Source organism: Phoenix dactylifera, chromosome 16, assembly GCF_051530095.1.
Source record: "Phoenix dactylifera cultivar Ajwa chromosome 16, Ajwa_hap1_PhDact_Kaust_v1.1, whole genome shotgun sequence".
Lineage (NCBI taxonomy): Eukaryota > Viridiplantae > Streptophyta > Magnoliopsida > Arecales > Arecaceae > Phoenix > Phoenix dactylifera.
This window is the reverse complement of record NC_143205.1, coordinates 1,009,916-1,036,299: the sequence shown is the minus strand read 5'-3', so window position 1 is coordinate 1,036,299 and position 26,384 is coordinate 1,009,916. Positions and strand designations below refer to the sequence as shown.

The following is a 26,384-nucleotide window of genomic DNA, read 5'->3' as shown; positions in this document are numbered from 1 at the left end:
ATGTTCAAACTTATCTAATCGTGCCCGATCGCATGTGATCAAACTTTGATCGCCCCTAATTTGACCCTATCCCATTTAATTCTACTTACCTCATCCAAGACCCAATTGACCCAACTTGGAGGCCAAATGCCATTCCCCCAAAACTCTGTCCTAATCCTATCGTTTCCTTCTTCCTCTTCCGTTTCCATGAAACCCTAATCCTAGAGCCTCCACTTGCAACTATACAATAATAATAATAAAAAAAAGAGCTCTCAAGGAGCTTCAGGTGCTACACTCCTCTTTCTCTCTCTTGGTTTCTTTCTTCCCCTTTAATTTTCTGTTATTATCTTGTATCATAACCCTAGACTAGATTAAGTCAGGAGCCTAAATATTGTCTCTATGATATAGACTTCAATCTTTTTTCAAAAAACAAAAAAAGCTCACAATGATCATGTATACAGCAAATGTCGAGTTATATTGGACAACAATGATGAGTCTAGAAAGCTGTCAATAGTGGTATGGGGGTGGTGTATAAAATATGCTAGATACTAAATGACATACTTGAAGAAAATGGTTGAACATGGTTCCTAAGAAGTTTTAAACTTTGTTCACATGGATTACATGTCCAACCTAAGCTTTGCTCTAAATCCATCTTCTTTTTTTTTTCAGAAAAAAATCTTTTTTTAATTTTTAATAAATAAAAAATCGAAGGCTTATCTTACTTATGAGTATATGACATTTATTTCGAACTCACCTTTGAAAATTAAAAACCAATAGCTACAATTATTGCACATCCTTGTAATCTCTTGTAATATAACTTGCACCAGCTTCATCCTTACTCAAATTTAATCTTCAGAAGACTAGTCTGAATGGTTCAAGGAAGATGATGAGTGTCATCAGTAGCAGCAATTTCCGAATGAGCCAAGGTAGACCAAGAAATAATGAAAGGAGAAACATTTTGATTGAGAAGAAGTAACTCATCTATTAGCAAAATTTCCTTCCTAACAATTTGCATATGTGCATATAGGCTCCGTCCAGCCGAATGCCATACTTACATGATAAGCATCGAAGCCCATGCTTATCAGCCATCAGGGTTTTTAATCAACCCAAAACAATAGCCATGTGTAGACCATCCAAAAGCATTCTCTAAACGAAGACTTGAACGTGGAGCCGGGATCTTCCATAGTACATCCATATGGCAGAGAGCTACGCATATTTGGATGGATAACACATCATCCATCTCCAACCATCTATTAAGTCGGGCATGCCAGCCAGGTTCTATACGGGATGCGTTGGTGATAGCTGTCCATTTTTGAGATGGGCGGTAGCCATTCATTTTCGAGATGGACGATATAAGCCATGTTCTATACGAGATGTGTTGGTGATAGCCGTCCATTTTTAAGATGGGCAGTAGCCATTCATTTTCGAGATGGACTATATATCGTATAGCCTTTTATGGTGCAAAACATGCGATACAGAAGGTCAAGACAAATGAAGTGAAGCTTTCAAGGTCATTTGGGTGATAAACACCTTGACACGTTGTGGAATGGCAAGTAAAGTGAGGGTTTCTTTATCAGTTACTTCTGTATTCAAAAGAGGAAATATAATATTTTACTCTTAATTGCCCGGTTGCACATCCTAAGATGTCATTCCAGCTCCTGATCCTGCTCGCATGGCCAGCACATCAATCCGATTAGGTGTTCCTTCTTTTGCGTCGTGGCAAGCTTGAATGCTAATTTAGGAGAAGAAAAAAATAAAAATCCCTCGCACCCAGAAATTTCGATGGCCCACACCAACCAAAAGGACCAGCAAAAACTTCTGACCTGACTACCAGGAGGCCATGGCCATTGTCCGGTGATTCGCTCTGGTGACTCACTCGAAGTAATCCGTGTATTTCTTGGTTTGGTTTGTGCTCTTTTTGCTGCTGCTGCTGCTGCTTGTTTCCATTGGCAAACGTTGGCTCTCCAGCGAGCAGCGCTGAATGGAGCACAGGTGTTCGAGGAAATGCCTCGGTACTTACAGTTTTGTCCGCTGTCTTCCCCACGTGTAATGCTACTAGGTTTACCATCTTTTTAGAAGCATAACTTAACGGTCAAAAATTTTCAAACGTTATATGCTGTGTCAAACGGTCGGACTTGCATCCACGAGCCATGGATTTCCACAGCCTCTCAAGGAGGCAGCTGCAGGCCCTCTGCAAGAGGAATCGAATTCCGGCCAACACAACCAACATCGCCATGGCCGACGCCCTCCAAGCTCTCCAAACTGTAAGTATATCACCTTCTCTCATCTCCTAAAACCCAACAAATCCCCCCCAGCCTTCGGTTTAATTCCTGTTATCAAAACCAGGTTGGAGGTTTGGACGAGATCAAAGAAGCCCTGCAGTTCCAGTCTCCCTCTAAGGCAGAGGAAGGGTCGCAGGAGCTGCCGCGCTTCTCCCGGAGAACCTCGGCTCGAAGAGGGCCCATATCCCTTTGTCGGGCTTGTCCCGGTTGTGCGGGAACCTCACAGTCTTCACTGGTCAAGAAGAGAGCCATGGAAGAAGAGAAGAGGGGAAAGCAAGAGAGCCATGGGGAGATACCTGAAACGCCATCAACTTCCAGTCGCCGCAAGACACGAGGGTCCGGGACTCCGGGCGCTACGAGAAGAGCTGCAAAGAAGGAGAAGATAAAGAGATTAGAGAGCCTGTTCGATGAACCGGAGACTCGATTTGCTCGGAGTCCTCGGACAACGTCAGCTCTGCAGCTACTCGGCACTCCAGTAAAGGAAGAAGAGAAGGCGACGTCTTTGAGGTCCTATAAGAGAAGGCGTTCATCTTGTCCGAGGAAACAAAGGGAAGACGAGGTCGATTCTACTCCCCAAAGTGGCAGGAGATCGGAGGTTCTCGTAAAGACGGCACCTTTAACCCAGGAACATGCAGAAGATGAAGGTAAATAAAGCTACTGTTTTTAGCATGTCGGCTTCTCATTTTCTTCCAGCTTTGTTAACATCAGCAATTTCTCTGATCTTTGATGGTGCAAATTCCAGATTTCAGAGATTTAACTATTGGTGGCGCGAAGGCCATCTCCAGTGAGAAAGCAAGCGCACATATGCTGTTTGATCAGATGACAAGCTCTTTTCAACCTTGCCCTCGAGATACAGTGGATCTTAAGGAAGAGTTTGGTGGCAATGTGAATGCAGTGGGGGTAAGCAAGGAGATCAAGGAAGGTCCCAGTTTGATCACAGAAGGAATAAAGAAATGCCAAAATGAAGCAACTGGGGAAGTGAATTCTCTTGGTTCTGGATCCAATGTGACAGGCCCAAAGGCTGAAGGCCAAAACTCTGAGCTGAGATCGGTAGTGGAACTTGACCAGAATTCAAGAAAAGAACCAAAAGAAAGGGATCGACAACAGGATCTACAGCTCACTTGTTTTGAATATTCACCAATGAGAGGGCTGGTGGAGTATGAGGGAACAAAGAGAAGAACAATGGAGGGTGGAAGAACCAATTCAGATGACCAGTGTCAAAATTCCAGCTTCCAATTTCTGGCAAATGAGGCAACAGAGACTGACAGTAGTCAGTTCTTTCATGAGTTTCCGGCAACCTGTCCTCCGTCAATAATTCTAAACTGCAAGGCAAATGGAGATTCATTAGAGACGGAGGCCAATCTAGAGCTTGCGGCTGCTTCCGGCCAATTGATCCTAAAGGGAACTAGAAATTCATTGGATTTGGAAGCTAACCCAGATGTCTCTTATGAGCTTCCTGCTACAGACTGTAACAGCCATGATGACCTGATTCCAACTACTGGTTATCAAATACTTCCAGCATCAGAACTCCTAGATAACAGTGGCAGCGTTGATCCAAAATCCAATCCATGTAGTGTGGATCCAAGGATGGAAATCTCCAGCGAGCTTCCAGCAAGCATCCATCAAGCACCTGCAACATCAGAAATTCCACGCTTTGACGACGAAAGAGGTAGCACAGGTGTTGCAGTTCCTAAGATTGAATTCTCTGGAGAGACTCTGGATACTTGTAGTCAGATACCATTGGAAAGTGTAGGCTCTGATAGTCGATGTGCTGTCGATGGAAATGGAGAAGAGACGAACCTAGATCAGTGCGACATACTGAAGCAAGACAGCAATTCCTCAAATCTACAAGTTACTGCAGAAACTTCATGTGCCGTGGAAAACTTTTCTGGCGAGATTTCGGCCTCTCTCAGTTTTGATGGATGTGAGGATGTTACTGGCGAGATTTTGACAGGCAGATATCCAGAGTCTGGGAGCATCCCTGAGACCACCTCCTCTCCTCGTCTGCAGATAGCATTGTCGGATTCAATACTCCAGAGCTCACACTCCACTGAATCTCCAGCCATGATTGGAGACCTGCTATGTCCACCAGCAGACCCTGGTATGCAGAGCCAACATGCTACCGCATCTCCAGCCAATATCTCCATCGAGGTTGGAGACCCTTTGGACGCCACTGAATCTGAGGCTGGGATCTCAGCCAACAGCAGAGATCTGATCTTAGAACAAATGATTTCACTTTCAGGTCCAAGTTTGAACACATCAGTTGCTACCAACCTGACCAAGTTTGCAGAGCCGATCGAAAAACTACCAGAAATTTACTCCTCTGGTGACAAATTCCAGGGCATCGGTGCTGATATTATGGGGTTGGAGGGAGGAAGTAAGGAGGTGAAATGGAGGCAAGAGCCCATCAGTATTTGTAGGGAGGAGGGCGTAGCAGCTAGAGCACAAACCAAGGCAGAGAAACATAGAGCAAAGGAGGACTTTTATAGCTTGAGCATAAGGAAGCTAAAGATGCTGTACAAGAAGAGAAGAAAGAGGGTGAGTCTGACTTCTTCGACAGCGGAGGAAAGAAGGGAAGAAAAGGAGCTGCAAATTGAGGAGGGGGAGCGGACCAAACAGAAGAGTTATTTGAATGGTCTAAGCTTGAGGAAGCTGAGGATGATGTACAAGGTGGTGGCCAAAAATAATGCAAAGGTATGAACCCTCTATCTTAGATAAGTACAATATGTGCATTCATGAAATCATAGTTGAAGACTTAAATGAATTTAGTGGAATGTGTTTTCAAAAGAAGACTTGTATGCTGTTGAAAGTTCAAGTGAAGAAGTGACATGGTTTGGTAAGCTCTGGTTTTTAATTATCCAGGACTAAACTGTTCAACACTTCTATCCACATTATGTATGAGAATATGTCAATGTTCATTTATTCAATGTTTATGGTAAAAAATGTGGCTTTATTATGTAGACTGGAGTAGAAATTTTATTGAATAGATAAGAAGGGGAACATGATGTTTGAAAAATTATGCTTTTGGTGTATGCAGAGTTCGTAACATGACAATGAAGATTTCAAGGATGAGTCATGACACAAAGAAACTATTGAGATATATCTACCATCAAGTACACAAAAGAAAGGGAAGAGTGATGGGCAGTCCAAACATTGAAGGGGGGAAATATACGAAAAAACTATTCAAGCTGTGACCTTGCAGTTGTGCTGCATTTAAGCCACTAATATAGGATTACCTTTTCTTCACATTCTAGTGCAATTTTTGGTTATTTCAAATCAGTTAGTGTTACTGCTCAGTTTGTTGATGGCCTAAAAAGGGTCTTGTGATGAAAAAAAAGTCCGAGTTTTTGACTGGGCATTGCTGCAACAAATGAACTTGTATGGCATGGGGTTTTCTAAATAACCTTTTTTTGTTGAATCTAAATATATATTTTTCAAACATGTACTAGATGCGTTTTACTATTGTCTCTTTTTCTTACCAACAATCTGACAATAAACAATGAATTCTCTCATATGAATTGTTGGCCATTTTTATTTTCAAAAACAGAGAGACCTTCATCAGAGGCACTTTCTCACTCTAGATTCCCCACCTTCTGCCTTCACGACATTATTCACCACCTTTAGACTCTACCAGTAGCATCAGTCAATCCTATATTTCTATTTAGTTATTTCTTTATGTCCTACGCAACTGATCATGGTGATGAATTTCAAGAGTAAATCATTTGCTTAGCAAAATTCTTATTGTTTCACTTGTGTAGCAAAATTTTATGTCATCTAATTTCCCATTTTATTTTTATTTAATGTATTGAATGTTGATATTTGCTAGATAATTTCATGTTTTCCATTAGATAACTTTCTTACAACTTTAGCCCAAAATTTTCCAAGTCCTCTCTCATAGTGTGAGTTCATTTCAACCTTGTGTCCAAGACCGCTCTAGGTAGGGCTTTTGTGAGGCTCTGAGCTTTTATGTTTTTTTTCTTTGTGTGTCTTCAATTATGTGTGCGTGATTTAATGAGTCTGATACGTCTCTAAACTTGTACTAATCTCTCTCTCCTGGCAAGAAAAAAAAAATCCTAACATTTTAGTTCTTTTAAACTTAGAATTATGGTGTTATTTAGTAGCAGTATTAGTTCTCGAAAGCATGTATTAAGTGCCTGATGTTGTGTCTCTAACATTTCAATATGTCTTTGGCGATGATGAAAAATTTCAACTTTTCCATCTTCAATATTGTGATGTTTGACTCAATTGATGTGATTATCTGATCATCATAGTTCATAGAATATGCGATATTCTGCTTTCTGTTGCACCGTGCAATTGATTTTTTTCAAATAATTCAGTGAACCTGCTGAACAAGGATAATGAGCCTATCGATCATATTTTTTGTCTCGATTTCTGCAATGCCAAACAGGTTATGTGCTTTTCGGATTCCATCATCTCTGGTTGTTTGAATTGCTAATAGATAGATAGATAGATAGTGAGGAAAGGTGTTCTTGAGAAAGCATGCATCAACAGCTTAAAAGGCCTAAGTTATCTTAAGATGAAGTTGAATTTCGTCTATGCATTGTTGGCATTTGACAGGTTGCTTTGCATCTGGTCAACTTCATTAGGTTTTGATTTTTGGAAGGATTTAATTCATATCTGAATCTTAGAATAAAGGGGACCAAAAGGAAGAGCAGTGGCAGTGCACATCCTTCAAGGTCTTCTAGAGGCAGAAAGAGAGATAAGAAAGAGACGAAGGAAACAGGAGCTTGGGGTTTAAGAGAATTAAAGTGCAGAGTTAAGTAGGACTAGGGGTTTAAGACCTAGTATTTTAGGGACTCACTGGCTGCAATCATTTGGTAGATATATACTATGGAAAGAAAGAAATGCTCATATTTTCAGATTTGTTGCTAAAGCAACTTCTTTAATTATTAAAAGGGTTAAAGAGCTATGGATACAATAGTCTAGGATAGTTTATACTGAGTGTTTTAGGGATCTTCAACATTTTAAGAATGCCTGTATTGTCTAAGAGTATTTTCTGTGAGGTAGGTCTTGCTCTTTTGTAGTTCTTTATGTAAATGTTGATGGACTTTAACCCGTTTTTTCTTACAAAATAATTGTGAAACGATAAATTTTGTTTATAGACTTTCACATTTTATTTTCATTCATTCATTTTTTTTCTTCTCTTGGTTCTCTTCATTAAATAGTTTAGAAGATTTGAATGAAGAAGTGCATATATAGTCTTCTCTCTCACATCCTACACATCCATGTGATTAAATCATTTTGATCTTGTCATATTTGTCGCATGTAAGGTGGAGCCTAGAAGATACTTTCTTGAGATTTTTTGTGATTTTTGTTATGTAGAGACTTAGAGATGATAGGATATTTCCTGATGATTTATGTAAGAGACACTTAGGTAGAGAGGATATTTTCTTTATCTTTCATGCACAAACCAACCTATTATGGAAAAGTTGTCCATCCAATGTCGGCTTCTATGACCTAATTTCTAGAAACACACTCAACTACCAAATGCTTGTTGTTCTTAGATTATTATGCACTCGCAAACCAAGTATTAATATATTACTCATATGTATCCTAGCTTTCAAGGCACCACTCGCCTTTTTATTTGTTTATTTATGTTGAGATAAAGAGCGATGAGGCGTTATAACTCCGCACCTTACCTTATAACTCATCCCTTCCTTCACCTAGCCCCAAAAATGGAACTCTGAGCATATCAAGCCTAATACTTGGATAAGTTATGAATTAGGAGGCTCATCAACTTGCTAATCATCTCTAAAGGGGCTCTCTCACAACTGTTTTTTAGGTTCTTGTTTCCTACCTGAGATCTTTGGCCTCACCAAGAATGACATGTGACTATACTTAGTTTTAAAATGTTACTAGGTTGATCATGTGCTAACTTGAGCTGAAACTAAGTTAACTAACCCAAGATATAAGGTTTGGATTTGAATAATAGACTCAAAAGTTATTGGATTTGGTTTTGTATTTCGAAATCAAGTTCGAAGTCTTAATCATTAGGTTCATAAATGCTGATTTGGAATTCAATTATCAACCGCCCCCCTTTATGGCAACAAGTCGTGCAAGTTACATCGATCTCTTTATACCACACGGCAAGAGAGCCATTTGTACGCACATAGTTGGAGCATTGTAGCATTACATTGTTAGATTTGGAGATATACCCTATTAGCCATTTGCATATTTAGCACTACGAATAGTTGAGAAATCATGGCTATCTCATATCCCTATAGTCATATGCAATACAAGATATGCATCATACATCAGCCAAAGAATCTAAAAAGAGTTCACGAGTACTCATGTTTATCTAAGTTTCTTCACTTTCATGCATGTTCTTCAAGATTCTGTTTCTTATCTGAGCTCTTTGACCTCACTAAGACAGCATGTGACTATACTTAGAAATGTCACTAGATCGATAATGTGCTAACCTAAGTTGAAATTCACTAGAGATATAAAGTTTGGATTTTAATAATAGACCTGCAAAGTTATTAGATTGGGTTTGCGCCTCGAAATCAAATTTGAACTACTAAATTATGTTTACATTTAGGGTGTGTTTGGTTTGCAACTACGATTGGAATTAGAATCGGAATTGGAATAAATTGAAATCGGAATTAAAAATATCCCTCAATGTGTTTGGTTCGTAACTAGAATTAGAATGAAATTTGAATACTAGAGGAGAGTAGAGATTGAGTTTTAGAGAATTGAGGCATTCTCATTCTTTTCTAGAATCAACATAGGAATAGATCTCTCCTCAACCAAACAGCTGAAATAAAAGTCCCTCATTCTTATTCCTATTTCAGAGTCCAAATCTTCCCAACCAAATATGCCCTTAGATCCATCCCTTGAAAGCCAACTTGGTAAGAAAATGCTTTGGGGCGCCAATTATAAGCACACAAATATTCACTGGGCCCACAAATGCTTGGCAATCTCATCATCAACTAATCCCCTATATTGCATCAATTTTCTTTCGCCACTTGGCAAGAGGACTATTTATGTGCACAGATCAGAAGCACCATAGCATTACATGACTAGATATACATACATACTATAAATGCATATCTACTATATTGTAAAATACATGTACATGCTATAGTATAAGTGGAATAAGCTGACTAATTTCCATCTCAATTTCACTAACCGAATATTCTTATTTTTAAAAAGTATTACCTAAGAGCATGCTATGATATTTTTAGTAAATATGTAAAACAATGTATTTTATTTTTTGTTTTCCTGTTTGTTAATTACATGAGTCAGTATTTATGCTCTAACCAATCAACCATTAATTTTAACTTAAAATGTTTTATTTTTTATAATTTATAGTATTAAACATTTCCTTAATTTTATTTTATTTATTATTATTCTCAGTATATTTTCTTTTATTTCTAAGCATGAATTGCATGTGTGTTGCTTACTAGTATGGAAAATGCTAATTAAACCTATTTATGAGAGCCTTGATACATTGCTCAGTATTGCCTTATCTTCTAGTCTTAGGCCTCGCCAGAAAGAAACGGAAAGCAAAAGCCCTCACCTCAGCTCCATCACGATGCCCAGTACTGTAACTTTCCTGGCGTTCCACCTGGTGGGAAAAAAAAAGTTAGAAGAGTGCATGGATGAATCATTTTTTGTTTCTAATTCAAAAGAATTAAGAAAGAGGGCTTGATGGTGACAAGCTGAGGCAGTAAGCAATTAAAGGAAGGAAGGAAGAAGGCTCGAGTATCAAAATGAAAAATTCAGAAACCTTTCAATAATACACTTTTTCTCTCCATCAATATATCCGCCACTGCCCGCAAGTTATACCTCATTTAACACGCCAAACTAAGGTGTCCCTTAATTTTGGATAAATTATACCCTAGCCTGCATGGACCATATAGCCGATACATCTCGGTTCACCGATACACAAATGAGCTATTGTAATTATCTATACGCACGGCCAGATGGTGCATGGAGTGCAAAATATAATTTTTTCTAATTTGGGAAGAAGAAAGTAGCTAAACTACGACTCATTTTTTTCAACTAAATTCCTACATTTGGCTTATGGTTTGACATGCTGCATGCAGTACAAAATATATTTCCTTCTAATTTGGGATATAGCTTGCAGCGATATAAAGTAGAAAGTAGTTAAACCATAACTCATTTTCTTCAACTAAATTCCTACATTTGGCTTATGGTTTGACCACTTGAAATTGCTCATGGACGCCATCTATGTTTAGAATTAATTCCTACTGCACAAAAAAACAACTGTTTACTATTTATGACTATCGAGCTCGATTGGTACTGAAAACTTTTTCCTTCTTTTATGTGTTTTGATCGTAAGAATGCTTGGGCAACAAAAATAACAGTCGCATAGATGTTATTTTGTTAACTCAATATTTACCATTATTTTATGTCCTTGTTATTTTATTATTTAGAGTTTATGAGATAGTATTTTAGTGCACCAAATAATTTGAAATAACTCATTAAGTATCCGATTATTATCCGATTAAGTACCTAATTAGCTATTTACTCTCTCTCTTTTTATGAACTACAGAGCATGTACTGGCCATGTACGCTACTAATTACAGCTAGTAGTGCATCAAGATAACCACTTGATAAATAAAATTTATATAAATGAGTGGCTATAATTGGCGGTGTGTGCGGACATATGGTGTATGCCTCGTATACGATATAAGTTTTTTCTTCCCTTTGTATTTGTGTGTGTGTGTATGTGGATGGTTTGGCTTCACAGGGAGGGGTAGTCGTTTAACCAAAAAAAAAGAAGATAAAATGAAGAGGCAAACAAAGAAAAGTATTTGAAACAAAAGAGGCCCAAATATGACTTTGGGCCTTGCTCAGGACTCTATGGGACTGCGTGTAACCTAGACGCCTCTCTCTCTCTCTCTCCATCTCTCACTCTCTCTCTAGACGCGAGGCGATGCCGCGATTCCGACTCCTGTTGTTGTTGTGCCGAAGGAGCGGCGATCTCCATCTCCACTCCATCCCCCGGCACTTCGCTTCCTGCCCCCTCCCTGTGGCATCGCCTCTAGATTTCTCCAATCCCCGAGAACGAGAAGGAGACTCCTCGGAGGAGAAGCGTAGCGAGACGCTGTCGTCGAGGGTGGAGAGGCTGACGAGGGGGGAGTCGGTGGTGTCCGCTTTCCAGAGCTGGATGCGAGAGGGATTCGCCATCCACAGGGGCGACATCTTCCACACCGTCAATCGGCTTCGGAAGCTCAAGATGAACAAGAGAGCTCTCGAGGTTAGAGTCCCCATTGATTCAATGCAATAAATCTCTGTTTTTTGGATTTATACTTAAAATTGTTATTATTTATAGATAAAGATTACGTCTTTGCTAATTCTCTTTTGTGGTTTGCGGGGAGAATTGGGTTTTGAGGTGGATTTTTTGGGAATGGATTTGGAGGTGAGTGGGGTTATAATGGAAAATTGCTTTAATCTACGGTTTTCTGTTTGAGAGTATTTATACAGTCACTTGTAAATAGGTTCATTATGGTTAAAACAAAATTGGGGCTTTATTAATGTAGACTTTTGTTATGTGCTGAGACCAAGCAAATTGATCTTTTGTGTTCTAAATTGGAAGTTTCGGAGAACAAATAACTAGAGGAAAACTAATCATATTTGTTGTGTATGCAAAATTCACGAAGATTCGAAGGATGCGTGATGACACAGAAATGTTGGGTTATGCTTGGTGTTGTGGGATGGGGTTCCCAGTTTAGTCCCACATCGGATAATCAGCGGAAAGGTCTGTGCCTTAAATGGGGGGTGCAAACACCTCTTCTCACCGAGGGCCCTTTTGCGGGACAAAACCGTGAGGGTAGGGGGCAACCTCCGCGGACCCCCGCGCCGGCAGGGCTCGGGACTGTCATTGGGACTGTCATTGGGCTCCGGCCCTGGGCGACCTCCCTGGGCGACCTCCCGCAGACTCGAAGCGGCAATCCCAGAGCGGACAATACCTCGGAGAGGACGCGGATGCTTTCCCTGCTCGTCCGGTGTGTGGGCTGGTGTTGGGGTTCCGACCCCACATCACTTGGCATCAAGACTCAAAAGAAATGGGGAAGTGATGTGTGGTGTAATCATTCAAGGAGAAAGTGCAAGATTAAACCATTCAATCGAGGAACCATTTTATTGAGGCATTGAGTCATTTAAGTATAAGAAATTTCTTATTCGCATTCTAATGTCATCTTGGGGTTGGATAATCTCATTAAAATAGCTTTAACTTGTAATTTGCAGTTAAATTGATGGTATAAAGAGATAGTGTGATAAAAATTACGATGAGCAAGTTTTTGTTTGGAGTCAATACAAAATAAGAATTTGCAGTGATGATTGGATGGGACAGGCCGTGCAGATACATATTCCTTTTTAAGTATGGTGGATGCCACTTATACTGATTTCTCTTCCAACCAAAACTCAGACAATTAAAAAACAAATACTCTGACATAAATTATAAGGCATTGCTAATTTGCAAGAGGAACCCTCAGTCAGAGTTGTTGTCCCCGCAACCACCTTCTGCTGTCACGTCCACTATATGCTATCACCACCTTATCTCATCTCTTTTCCCCATTTGATTTTCTTTCCTCCATTTTGTATAATTCGGATTTATTGGATAGTTTTGCATTTCTTATTGTATCGCTTTCTTACAACTGCCCCATTTTTCTAAGTGTTCTCGCCTGTTGCCAGTCCTTTTACACCTCATTTCCAACACTCCTCCTAGATAGGGCTTTCTGAGGCTTTCTTTGCATATGAATGTACAAGTCCATTCAGTATGCATCAATTAATCATCGAGGATACTGTTTCTTAAAAATTTATAGTGTTTTCATATGCTTTGCTTGAATCTTTGAATGCAGTGATGTTTCATATCCTTGATTTTGCTTATATTTGTATGCATGAAAAGGTTACGCGAGACAGTATAATGACTTTTTCTCTGCGTCGATCAAACTGTTAGTTATGCACAATCTCAAGTAAAAATTGCATCATTTGTTGTGCGATCTTGTAAGGAAAAAACAAGCTCATATAAAGCAACTAGAACTTCTTTTATTGTCATTTTCTTTTCTGTTATATAAACCATGTTTTCTTGGTGAATCAAGGCTTTCATGTCTCTTATTTGGTTGCATGATTTAATGATATGTTAAGAGCATCTTTTGATGGTGTAAAGATATCTGTGGATCTGTACTAATGCCTAGCCTCTACAATTGTGACAAAACACTCCTTAATCCTATGTGGGTAGCATACAACTTTATGCATCAATAAAAATGACATCCTAATGCGCACCCGCCATTGCGAGGTCTAGGGAGGGTTAGATGTATACAACCTTATCCCTCCACGCGAAGAGGTTGTTTCCGTATTTCAAACTCGCGACATCCAGGTCATAATGGAGCAACCTTATCGTTGCATCAAGTCTTGTCCTTCCAACTTTATGCATCAAGATGACATAGATATTTACGGAAAGGAATTTGCTAATGCAAGATTTGTCATGATTGCCATCTTTGTCAAAAACATGTATTGTGTATTATTTCCAATAAAATAATGACAGTGTTGAGGTTAAATAAAACCATTAGATATACTAGTTCTCCGGGACTCATAGTACAGCAAGGCATAATATGCTGCCCCTGTGGTATGGTGCATTCTATATCTTGAACCTGATCATATTTTTCTTTTGGATAAACATACTAAAGTCTTTTTTCTGAAATTGAGAAGGTAACAAAACTGAGACAAGTAAACTAAAAACAATTTTATGATTCTTTGACAGGTTATGGAGTGGGTGATTAGAGAGAGACCTTACAAGCTGAAAGAGCTGGAATACTCTTATCTTCTGGAGTTCACAACCAAGATTCATGGCATTTCACATGGTGAAAGTCTCTTCCTTCGCATTCCCCATGAGTATCAGAATGAGTTGCTTTACAACAATCTTGTCATGGTGTGCTTGGATAAGGGTTTGATTAGGCTTTCACTAGCCTACATGAGAAAGATGAGGGAATTAGCCTTCCCCATTTCCCCATATGTTTACAACCGCTTGATAATTCTCCATTCCTCTTCAGGCCGCAAGAAAAATATTCCTAGAATTCTTACTCTAATGAAGGCTGATGGTGTCTCCCCACATACATCCACATACAACATTCTCTTGAAGATAGAAGCTGATGACCATAATATTGAAGGGCTCTCAAAGGTATTCATTGAAATGAAACAAGCAAAAGTTGAACCAAATGAAATCACCTATGGCATCCTAGCAATTGCACATGCTGTTGCGAGACTGTACACAGTATCTGAGACATACATTGAAGCAATTGAAAGATCAAAAACTGGTAATAACTGGTCTACGCTAGATATTCTGCTTATCTTGTATGGTTATTTGGGGAAGGAAGAGGAGCTAGAGAGGACTTGGAAGTTTGTGGAAGAGCTTCCTCATGCTAGAACTAAAAGCTTTGTTTTAGCAATTGAAGCATTTGGAAGGATAGGCCATGTAAGTAGAGCCGAAGAAATATGGGCAGAGATGAAATCAAACAGAGAATTGAAGTTGACAAAGCAGTTTAATTCCATAATATCAGTCTACTGCAGGCATGGGCTTGTGGAGAAAGCATCTGAGGTGTTCAAACGAATGGAAGCAAATGGATGCAAGCCAAATGCTATAACGTATCGCCACCTTGCACTAGGTTGCTTAAAGGTTGGTTTGATAAAGGAAGCATTGAAGACTATGAACATGGGGAAGAGTGAAACTCTGGGTTTTCAGGTAAGAAGATCTACACCGTGGTTGGAGACTGCTCACATGATACTTGAGGTTTTTGCAGATTTGGGTGACTTGGAAAATGTAAAAATGTTATTTGAAGAATTCAAGGAAACAAAGTATTGTAGGTACACCTTTGTCTATAATACCCTTCTAAGGGCTTATGTGAAGGCAAAAGTTTATGATCCAGAACTGTTAAGGAAGATGATTTTGGGTGGAGCAAGGCCTGATGCTGAAACATACAGCCTTGTGAGACTCTTAGAACAGTTTAAGAACTGATAATATCACGTGAGGAGAGATGCTTTAAGTTATAGAAAAAAGAACAGATCAACATTGTAATCTTTATATTGCAGTAAATCTGGAATTCGAAGCAGATGTTATTGGTTGGGAACATTTCAGTGGAAAAGATGAAAAATCAATGTTGAGAACAGCTGTATCTTTGCAAGATTTGTGCAAATGAAAGTCTTTGGCACTCTGGAGAGCTTGAGCAGAAGTTATTTTGATCTCTAGAGGCGAATTGTGTGAGGGATTTAAGGTTATTAAGGGAAGTGGAATATTCAGATTACAAAATTGCTGATATCACGAGCTGAAACCAGTTATCTACTTTGAAGTGTGGTTTCACATCCCTACCTATAGGACTGCAGATTGTTCATGTTGGCAGTAATATGACCTATGCCTACTGATCTACATTCTGGTACCCTTAGTCCTTTTATGTTGTTTAAATATTGATGTTCTGAAAAATCTCCTATGATATGATCTGATATAGTTAACCAGTGATTTTTCCTGATGTTCTTAGGAGTATAGCTCCCATGATATCGGTGAAGAATGATTTGAAAGGAGTAGCTGCTTCTGCTAGAACCGGGCTGTAGATATTTTTGAATACGGAAGGCAATAAAAACAATATTAATGGAAGTAAAGAAAATTTGAAGGCGAACATGATGTCTCGGCATCTTGTAGGATCTTTATCTTCTCCTACAGAGAGAGAAATGGAGACCAAGCGCCTTCCATCAACTATTCCTAAAGTTACCAGCATATATTATCACATTTTCTAAAAGAGTGCTCTTTTATACCATGCCAAAATCCCAACATCCAGATGAAGTCATCTGATCACATAGTGCACCAGCAATAGGCTATCAGTTCAATCAGCAGGTATATTGGCATCTTGAGAGCATTCTAGAGTTTGGCAGATCTGCTTCCTGAAGCATTGCCATGGATGTTCTTGGTCATGCTTATAATCTGGTATACCATCCATCATCTCTAATCAAGTTACTGCTAGAGTGCAAATAATTAATCACAAGATTGAGACTTCAGGCACCATTAACTTCCCATGGGAAAGCATGTCAGTCAGATTTATGTAGCTGTTGCCTGCATAAGCATCTCTCTCTACAAGTGGGCATCATAAGTTTCATTCATCGCATGACAAAGGAGTGTTCAGAGGTTCTTTGTTTCATAGGCCCGGTACTGAAGGTAGTCGGTTATCAAAACCTGCAACCAGTGGCTTCTTGCATGATTGGCCTCCATGAACTTTATGCTGTCACAACTTAATTGCTCAATTATTTGCTTAGCTTTTTTGTTTGAAGCCCCTAGAATGGTGAGTTCATAATTTTCCAAAATCAACCGCTAGTATAATCTTAGGGAGCAGATGTCAGTTCAGCTCCAGATCCAAAAAAGTCGTCATATTTGTCATACAGCAGTTCCCTTTGCCAATACCAAATTTCAGTTGGCATTGCTGCTGACAAAATCCATCTTTCATTTTGCATGCATTCCAATAATTTGAATTCCTTGGAGTTGCTAACATCACTAATCTCTTGCTCTTTTTGTTCCAGTAATTTCAACTCCTTGGCTGGTGCATTTCAAGTGATGTGATGTAGGGATGTGAATGGCAGAATTCGGAGATAACAGGATTGTGAGTGATAATTAGAGCAAAGTGATGTCAGTCTATCTGCACAATATTTTCTCTTGGGGTTGTCTGCAGTCGATTACATAAATTGTAATCATGTATCCTTTGCATATCCTTTTTTCCCCTTCTTTTTGATGAAACAAACTAAGGCCTAGTTAAGTAGCTCACAATAATAACAGGTCCCGTTTCCTGCCGAACAAAATTCAGAATCCAGCTAAATGTTAAGGGCAGCAACTCAGCACCATTTTTTTTCCCTTTTATTTCCCGTAACAGGATGGGCATGGAACTATTTGCAATTCATTTTACCTGTTTGCTGGCATGCAAGTACTTGGTCCTGTTAGAAATGATCCGTCATCATCCAAATCTTTTTGCATCAAATTTGTGGTTGGCTGTAGAACAGAATTCCAGCTTGAGAAGGCTTTATGTAACAACTGAGGAGATCTTAGAACTCCAAGTTATCAACATACAAGTCTCATGTCAATCCTCTCAAATAATGGATAAGACAGTAAAACAATGTTTGATTTAACAAAAATCCTGTATGCATATTATGATTTTGTTTTTAGCGCCTTCTAAAACTATGGAGAGGTGTTAATATAAAGATAATTTTTTGTCATGTAAAAAACAAATCAGTTAAGAGCCGTTATCCCCACCATGTAAGTCCATTATAACAGAATAACAGCTAAAAGGTTGTTATTTGAGTGCCTGAAATATGCATGTAGAGAAATAGTCTGATATCTGAGGGATCCATTATTTCCCTTCTTGTTTCTTTTAGTGGTAGATGCTCTTCGAAGAATGCTTCAACTGGCAAGGAGAAATGAGCTGCTTCATTGTCTTGGTCCTGCTGACGCTGAGATTCTGTCCCTTCGCTTTGCCTATGATACCATTCTTTTTTTTGGTGGCTGAGAAAAATACATGTAATCAAAGAATGCTTTGTATCTTTTTCTTTTTTCTTTTTGTTGAGTGCTTTATATCTTTTTGAATTGACATCTGTGTTGAAGGTGGATTATTCTAATATCTTCAGCTGTTTATTAATGGTGTGTTGGCAGCTTCATTTGTTCTTAATTGTAAAACTTGTGGCTTCCCTATATAAGTGTTTGGGTCTTCTGTGGAGACCTATTGAACTGAAGAGGCAGAATGGATTCCCAAAGACTTTCAGGTTGGTCTGCTAGGATGCTTGCAATTGGTGGCAGCTTAACTCTTGTTAATTCTGTTTTATCTGACCCGCCAGGTTATTTTATGTCAGTGTTTTGTCACAAAATTCAGTAATTGGGTAAACTGATTCTATTATAAAAAAAACATTTTTATGGAAGAGGTACTTCTGTTTATGGCGGGTGTTTTCTTGTTAATTGGAAGCAAGTCTCAAGTATAGGCAGCGAGGGAGGCTTGCTGTTGAAAACCTTATGAGGTGTGAATATGACCCTTCTGGCAAAATGGTGAAGGACCAGAATTGAAATGATCAGGAATGGACTACAAGGCTACCTTTGAGTTCTGCAGCTTCTCTTTTGTTGCTTTCACCTTTGGAAAGGGATTTAAAAGGCTAAAGATTGTTTCCATGGGTGAAGGGAAGCTGGTCAGATTTTGGTTTGCTAGATGGTTATATTGTGTCTACCTTTATGTAATTTATTCCCTAGAATTTTTGATGTCACCAGAGATAAGGAGGAGAAGGAAGGTTGCAGTCTTCCCTGATTTCATTTGGGTAGGCGAAATTGCTACATAATGTTGTAAGTATATGAGTCAATTATATGAGACAAGATTAAAAGAAGTAGTGTGGACGTGGGAGAGGCTTACTTCGCATATGATATTCCTGTGGAAATTCCTGTAGTATGATTTTTTGCCATGGAGAATGTGGGGTTGATATATAGAAGTTGCCATCGCCATTTTACCAATCGGAACTAGGTTCATTTGTCTTAGATTTCTTATTCCCAGGCCTTGTCTCTTGTTTAGGCATGCAACAAGTTTTCTATCTTACTAGGCAAAATCCTCTAGATGTTCTTTTGGGATCCTTCCAAAAGAAAGATCTCCGAATGCTCGATAACTCAGGATGGTAGAGTGAAGAGTTTTCGAGAGAAAATAGGGATCAGACTCCAGTCTGCTTCATCATTGAGGAAATGAACAATGCAAGTGCCCTGGGAAAGATCCCAGGGGAAATGTCGCAACGGTTCGACAAAGGATTTGGGGGTGGGGGCTCCTAGGTAATAAATACCATCCTAGTAAGAGGTGAGATTGTGGAAGGAGTCCCAAGTGTCCCCAACTATCATAGACTCATCACTCTAGATCACTTCGATAGCTTGCACAATTGTCTTCTCCAATATATATCTAGACGAACAATGTATATTTTCAAAAATTCGAGTATTCCTTGCATACCAAATCTGATAGACTAAATATGCAGAATAGATGCATTCTTCCTTGTGCTTTCCGGTTTGTGACCATGTGATTTCACATACTGTAAAAAGAAAAAATCTCAAATGGGGATGGTGATGCAAATAAGACCGCTGAAATATTAGATAATCACGATACCTGCAATGCCTTTGGGCATTGAAAGAGGGCACAAGTCAGATTCCTCCACATTTGGGTAAAGATCATAGTTAGAGGCAATATTCAACCCTCTCTCCCTTAACATTCCATGGCGCAGAACGCAATCTCATACTAGCTTCCATAAAAATAAAGATACTCAAGGGTGCACTCCCAACTTTCATACCCATGCACTATCCTTCCTATTGTAGGGGGACGATCTTATATAATTTGTAAAGTGGCCACCCAAGCAACTAGGTGGTCTGGTGTTATCTAAGCTTTCAAAAGAGACAGCTACCCAAGCACCTAGCAGGGCACACCTGGCCTCCTAAGGGCTGCCTTTTCTTGGGAGGGCACCTTGTTCCTTAGTTTATTAAATGCATTAATATTGTGTTCAATGTTCTCTTTAAATAAAGAAGCGCCAACTTTATAAAAGATAGAAATCGGATGCATATACAACATGTTCTTGTAGATATTATTTGATGATAGATTATATTACATAGATTGAAAGTTTCAGATACTTCTTCAATTTTTCAGCTACTTCTTCAATTCCTCGATTGCAAATTTATTATGTAAATAAAACTGAAGTGTAATTGAATAACTAAATCAAGGATGTCATTACTGCCAAACTTGATTAGCAAATGACATTAACATCTAGCAATATGATGTTATTTGATATTCGCTGTGTCTAAGAACAGAAAACTAGAACCTCTGGTTGCTAAAAAGATGGGTGTTACCACTAGGATAAGCTTCAATTCACCTATATATGAAAACATAACAATTTTATGGATTTTTACTCTAGGCACCTGCCTAACCACCTAGGCGTTTTAAGGATGTCGATGTCTAGGACTAACTTGGCAGTTTGACACTCTTGATTATCGTATATTTTCATGCATGTAAATAATTAAAATATCAAGCTTTTTAGCATGTTGTACAAAGATATCATAATCTTTTCATGCTTGACATCAATGCACCACTATTCAGCTTGCTGATGGTTGATATTTCCATGTTATCAAGGCATCCAATGATTGTAATAAGTGTTACTGGGATTTTCTTATTTAGTAAAAAAATGAAAGTCCAACTTTGTTTCAATTACATGGACATTGAAATTCTGTTCATAAACCAACTGCATGCATCATATTCAATACAAACTGACAAGTACAACAAATTAGTAACTTCAGCAAAAAATAAAAGTGCAAATTCATAGTTGTTAATAATTTCAGAATTCTAAATTTAGTCAAGTTTTCTTTCATTTCTAATCCAGAAAAATTGTGTTCCATGTAATCATTTCCGGACAATGCTGCAAAATTAGATTCAATAATTTTCTTTCGGATGTTACAAGAACTCCCACTTAACATGATTAATGAACTCATTCAAAGAAGGAAGGATTCTGTTAATGAGAGCAACCACCTTTGATTTGTCTTTTTTAAACACTCTTATCATTGTTTTCCAATCCACACCACCCAAAGGACCACTGCAGCCAACACTTTCCATCCATTTCTTCTCTTGGTTTGAATACCAGTCTTCCTCCTCCAAGAAGTCCAAAGAGAAAGCATATCCTTGGCCATTTCTGAAGTCAGCCTGCACTGTCAGGTATCTGCTGCAAATGGAGGGCTTCCACCTGTCGAAGAACTCGTAAACCTAAAAAAATGTCATGAAATACTGAGGAACCGCTGAAGAAAACCCAGTAAATGGAAGTGCCTTTGCAGAAAGTTAATTTTGGTTTGCCTGATCAAATGACTTGACTGCTAATGTTGCCTAGATAAAGTTCAACCCTGCAGTGGTACTCCTAGACAATTGAGGGAGAGCTTTTCAAGCTCGCAATGCCTGATATTGGCCCAGTGATCACCTTGATTGTGGCTGCCGCTGAGAGTGACTATTGAAAATTTGGAGTAATTAATATTGAGTTGAGTCCTAAAATGAGTTCAAATGCGCAAAGAAAGAATTCGAATGGTGTCAACTGCTGCTGAGAAGCCTGGCAGAAAATAGGTCTGTCATCTGTAAATTGTAACAAGTCCTGTCTATTGCAGGGCCAGCTCCAGTCCTGTTATGGCCCCTAAGTTTGCTCTTTGGGGGATGCCATGAGCCAAACTGCAAGCTATGAACCAGTTAGATGCCATGAACCATTAGCAAAATATGCATCATCAAGTTATAAAAAATAAAATACTCAAAATTAGAGCAAGCTTCAGCAACAGCTCGGATGGATCAACCAGCAACAGCACACAATCTGTTCTCCATCTCAGCACTCTGAATCTCCTAGGCCAGTTTCGGTCCACCTCTGAGTGTCTTCATACAGGGGTATGCAACTATATATACTACAATAGGAAAGCAACAATCACAGAAGCTACTGAAAGGAAATTTTACCAATACAAAATATTCTTCGAAAAACAAAGAACAGCTCAGAAAAATCCATTGCACAATATTCAACTTGTGAATTCTGCTCCCAGAGAAAGCAAGGAAAGGAAGGGAAAATGTTGCACCAATTGTTATACCAAGGGAAGACGATGAGACACACATCATAGCTGCCACCTCTCCTTTCTTAAAAGCCAAAACAGAAATCTTTGTAAATAGATGTTTGCATATCTCTGTATAACAGATAACTGGCCAATCTTGAGAAACTAATTCTTGCTGAAAGTGATTTCTCATTCATAGCCTATTGCAAATAATATTATGAACCAAACAATCTGTGAATCAAGTAAATATTAATTCTGTGAATGGTAGGTACGTTGGCTGCTGTTTCACTGCATCAGCCAACATGCCAGTGTCATCGAGCATGTTTAAAGTGCTTGTTGTTATGTCTCCAATATCTCAACATGTCAACCATCATTGGCAATGGATGTAGATAATTAATATAATCAATTTTCACTTGAAGTCCTGGAACAACATTGCTCAAGTTTCTGCAAAGCAAGTCACAGATTTTTTTAACACAAAGACATGCTGAAGTTTTCAATGTCGGATATGGAGAAAACACAGATTTTTGACTCGGGCAGCACAGCAGCCGTGGGAAAAAAAAATGGCTAACTGACCAAAATGTGACCTGCAATTTTTGGAGCATATTTGCAAGCATGCTTTTTATTGTTAAACATAACAAGGGCTCTGTTGCCAATTAGAGCCAGGAAACCTTGTGAAAGTGTGAATCATAGATTAATCATAAGGTACCTAAAGTTTTTTTTTCAAAAAAAAACAATTAGAACAAGTTTGAAGTATCCATAAAATTTAAGCCAGTTCACGCAAGGAAAATAAAATTATATATTACAAGCTCAAGTACAAATAGCTGAAAGCCTCAAAAACTAAATAACACACATGCAAATAATACAATCAGATTATTTCTATCGGAACATGTCTAGTTATAGATGATGATCCTCGGTACAATAGTAAGGTTGCTCCATTATAACCTGCATATCACAGGTTCTATACATGAAATAGACTTCCTGCACATAGGGGTCAGGCAACATTTATCTGACCCTCCCAGATCCTATAGTCATGGGAGTCCCATGCACAAGACCATCATTTTTCTTTCTTAACATATGCAGTTACAAATAAGAAGAGGGAAAAAATAAAATGAAAAAGGAAAGAGAAGCAAGTACCAGGGACAGGAAACTGACCAACTCCATCATTTTCCCCTAAAATACACTCTTTTGCTTACGAGCTAATGTCAAATGCATAAGTACTTGTACCAGTGCCCACGGTGATAGGAAACAGTTCTCGCAAAGTTCACAACCAGCTCAAAAGAAGACATGCATAAGCAACAACTAGACAGGCAAATGAGAGCAATTTTCTGATAAAGAAACTAATTATTATTAGAAGACTCCATGTATGTTGGAATAGATGCTCTGACCTAACATTAAGAAATACAACTTTACAAAAGAACTAAAAGGTTCATACGAAGCACTATGGCACAAATTTTAACAAATATAATGCAGCATATAAGGTCCAGGAATATCATAACTGATTAAAAGCAAAATAACATGAAGTTGATTTAAAATTTCTAACATAGCAACTTTATTGGCTCTAGTTCAGCCTTCTCCTCCTACGTGCATTAAATGCTCCTCCATCCACATCCAAAGAACCAGAGGTGCTGCTCCTTCCTCTTCTTCTAAGGGATCTAGATGATCCTGCTCCACTTGGTTCTGCTGAGACATCAGTAGCAGTAATATCTCCCTGTATCACAGCCATGGTGCTTGAAGCAGATGCCTGCTCCATAGTCAGTGTTGGTTGCATAGTAGGCCTGTGATGCAATGGCTCAGGACTGTGAGGGTTTACAGATGAGGATGCTCTACCACCGGCAGACCTCCCTCGCAGCCTAGCACGCAACCTGCCAGTACTTGCATGTTCAAATGGAGATTGCTGTGAAAGATCAGTGCCATCTCTAGAAAGTGAATTTGTAGAACTACTTCGAGGGTTTGGTTCAGTATTAGCAGGCAAGTCAATGCCCACAACGTTAGACCCGCTCCCTTCTTCCCTTTGCATTCTCAATCGCCGTAGCCTAGTTATAAGTGCGCGCCCATGTAGACCATCGAATGGAAACCGCGAGCTTAAGCCCCAAATTTCTTCGAAGGTAACAACATTGTGCACCTCTTCACCTATAATATGCCTCCATGATGTGGCACTTTCTTCTCCCAATCTTCTTGAAACTGGTCTCTGCAATTGTTGCCTCGAGCTCTCAGTTCTATGTGCAAGGGGTCGAGGCGGTATTTTCAATCCCGAGCCCCCATCTTCTCCAGATACCTTCTTGGCAGTAGAATTCGAACCTCCCCTCCCGTAAATGGGAGTCACGTTAACTTCAAGCACCTCTCCCTTGCACACAGGGCATTCCGAATAGACAGAATGGGCATGAAGCCACTGATACAAACACGGCCAACAAAACAGATGACCACATGGAGTAACAACAGGTTCCTTGGCCATTTCAAAGCAAATATTGCATTCAAAGTTAGCAGCATTTTCATCCACTTTTTCCTTTTCTGAATCCTCCTCCATTGCCTTGCCTTGGGCATGCAATTTATCCTTCTTAGAAGCCTCTAATGTTCTCTGTGAATGCATTATATCATGCATCAACTGGTCAGGACTGGTCTGCAAATCAGACCTCTCACTATCAAATGTACTGGTCAACCTGAACCTTCTACCCCGTGACCGATTGTTTGATTCGATCAACCTCTGAAAACGGAACTCCGGACATTCAAGGAGCTCTCGTCGCCCATCATCCTGGGCCACAAGCTCGCCCATGCGAGCAGTCAGATAAGGGCTAATGGAGCCTGCTGCTTCATTTTGCCGTGGTGGAATTTGCGAGGCCAAAGGTTGATCTGGCTCGACCGGAGCGCGAACATGGGGTGGAGAGTATGAAGCATCTGAAGCATGAGTTTCCGGTTCAACTTGTTGAGCAGGAGCACGGGGAGTGCCATCAGGTTCCACAGATGGCACGTGTGGTCTGTGCTCCAAAGCAGGACTACTGGCCGCGGCACGAAGAGGATCCATGGGCACCAATTCAGGTGTGGACAAGACATTGGATGGGGAGTAGTTAGTTTGGAAAAGTGGCTGCTCGAAAGCATCCGGCATGCTGGCAAGAGAACGGATTTCTTCAGCAGACGAAGGAGACAGAGGCAGTGGGCTGAGGGTGAGGTCCGAGCCAAGGTCATGACTTTGATGGCGGGGCAAAGGAGGGAGGCCGAGGTGGAGATTCAAATCCAACCGACGCTCATCACCGGCCATTCCTGATGAGTAAAAATCCCAAACTTTTTCCTACCACCTTCTCAAAATGATCTCAGTTCCATCAGCAAAACCCTAATTTTCCCAGACCAAGCTCACAGAGTGCCGGGAAAAAGAAAAAAAAAACAAGAAGAAAACAATAGCTCATCTCCCAAACCCATCCTCAAAATCAGATTTTTAGACCCTCTTTCTCTACAAATGCTCTCTTTTAAGACACGATCGACCGCCAAAAGAAAGATCTCGGTTAGGGCTTGTACCCTGGAAGTGAAGAAGAGAAAATCCCTAGAAAATGGGACAGGGGAACCCAGTTCGATCGGACAAGTATGAGAAAAGAAGGGCGACGAGTGAGATTGAGAAAGACGAGAATTTAACCGGAGGATTTTGAACGATTTCGTACCGGAATCGCCACTTTGTCGATGGTTTCTACGTCCAAGCATTTCCAGTTCTTCCCCAAAGCCCCGAAAGAGAGAGAGAGAGTTGCATTGTTTTGGTTTGCTTTGGTTTGGTTCGAGGGGAGGTTTGGAGACTCCGGGTGTCGTATTTGGGTCGGAGTTTCCGCCCGTGACGGGGCCCACGGATCCGACGGACGTGATTGCGTCCACGGATTTTCTTTTTAGCAATTCTCATAGCCATAAACATGCCGGGTTATCTTTGAAATTATGAATGACAATTGACAACTCCTCTTTTATTTTTCGCCATTATAATAGTAAATAATAATAATAAACCGTGTACTAATTCTGAGGCTATCGTCTTATTGGAATCTTCCGTCACTAATGCTTCTGCTTATGAGTCACGAGAGAACGATGGACATATGAAATAAATAGTGGAATATTAATGGATTGATAAGTTGATTGGACCTAAAATTTAATGGTTTAATCTTTTAAGTTGAATTGAGTTCCGATACATGTATACCAAGTCTATTTCTTAGTTGGACTCGAATTCTTTCGATTGATCCATTCATCATAGACTCGTTGGTATGTAGTAAACAACATCAAAACAAGAGCACGTAGCCTATGTTACAAGAAGGAAAAAAAGAAAAAAAAATTTACTAGAACAAAGGTTAAGCCAAGCCTCCACAGGTTATATTGCAAAATTTAATGGTTTAATCTCTTATGTTGAATTGAGTTCCGATGCATGTATATCAAGTCTGTTTCTTAGTTGGACTCGAATTCTTCACTGGACATTGATAATGGTCTCCAGTTCGATTGATCCATTCATCATAGACTCGTCGGTGATCAAATAAACAAGATCAAAACAAAAGCATGAAGCCTATGTTACAAGAAGG

At 39.5% G+C, this 26,384-nt stretch overlaps 3 protein-coding genes across 14 annotated transcripts; 2 read left to right on the top strand and 1 right to left on the bottom strand.

Annotated features, from left to right (window-relative positions):
* Positions 1 to 372: 372 nt before the first annotated feature.
* LOC103705033 (uncharacterized) lies at positions 373 to 5,723 on the top strand. Its single transcript, XM_008788615.6, has 4 exons — positions 373 to 2,243; positions 2,326 to 2,905; positions 3,004 to 4,955; positions 5,299 to 5,723. Exons 1-4 carry the CDS (start codon positions 2,130 to 2,132, stop codon positions 5,305 to 5,307), a joined length of 2,655 nt encoding a protein of 884 aa, XP_008786837.3. The 5' UTR covers positions 373 to 2,129; the 3' UTR covers positions 5,308 to 5,723.
* A 5,371-nt stretch (positions 5,724 to 11,094) lies between these two features.
* On the top strand, positions 11,095 to 17,917 carry LOC103705034 (Tetratricopeptide repeat (TPR)-like superfamily protein). Of its 12 annotated transcripts, none has more exons than XR_016398656.1 (4): positions 11,095 to 11,508; positions 14,014 to 15,679; positions 16,812 to 16,891; positions 17,658 to 17,917. XR_016398656.1 is itself a non-coding variant. In XM_088712283.2 (2 exons), exons 1-2 carry the CDS (start codon positions 11,185 to 11,187, stop codon positions 15,262 to 15,264), a joined length of 1,575 nt encoding a protein of 524 aa, XP_088568409.2. In that variant the 5' UTR covers positions 11,095 to 11,184; the 3' UTR covers positions 15,265 to 17,917. The 12 variants fall into 12 exon arrangements, 1 of the variants encoding a protein (XP_088568409.2); XR_016398654.1 differs by adding an exon at positions 15,782 to 16,224 and having other exon boundaries at positions 16,812 to 17,917; XR_015973922.2 differs by adding an exon at positions 15,782 to 16,452 and having other exon boundaries at positions 16,812 to 17,917.
* Positions 17,918 to 23,170: 5,253 nt separating this feature from the next.
* Positions 23,171 to 25,614, bottom strand: LOC103705035 (uncharacterized). The gene is made up of 2 exons (XM_088712282.2): positions 25,497 to 25,614; positions 23,171 to 25,381 (listed from the first exon to the last, which is right to left on the bottom strand). Exon 2 carries the CDS (start codon positions 25,100 to 25,102, stop codon positions 23,408 to 23,410), a length of 1,695 nt encoding a protein of 564 aa, XP_088568408.2. The 5' UTR covers positions 25,103 to 25,381; positions 25,497 to 25,614; the 3' UTR covers positions 23,171 to 23,407.
* Between the last annotated feature and the right edge of the window lie 770 nt (positions 25,615 to 26,384).

Bases quoted from the DNA above. Each gene is read 5' to 3' on its own strand.
- LOC103705033 (XM_008788615.6), top strand. From the start codon at position 2,130: ATGGATTTCCACAGCCTCTCAAGGAGGCAGCTGCAGGCCCTCTGCAAG. The intron at 2,244-2,325 runs GTAAGTATATCA...TATCAAAACCAG, and splicing joins CCCTCCAAGCTCTCCAAACT to GTTGGAGGTTTGGACGAGAT. The intron at 2,906-3,003 runs GTAAATAAAGCT...TGCAAATTCCAG, and splicing joins GGAACATGCAGAAGATGAAG to ATTTCAGAGATTTAACTATT.
- LOC103705034 (XM_088712283.2), top strand. From the start codon at position 11,185: ATGCCGCGATTCCGACTCCTGTTGTTGTTGTGCCGAAGGAGCGGCGAT. The intron at 11,509-14,013 runs GTTAGAGTCCCC...ATTCTTTGACAG, and splicing joins TGAACAAGAGAGCTCTCGAG to GTTATGGAGTGGGTGATTAG.
- LOC103705035 (XM_088712282.2), bottom strand. From the start codon at position 25,102: ATGGCCGGTGATGAGCGTCGGTTGGATTTGAATCTCCACCTCGGCCTC.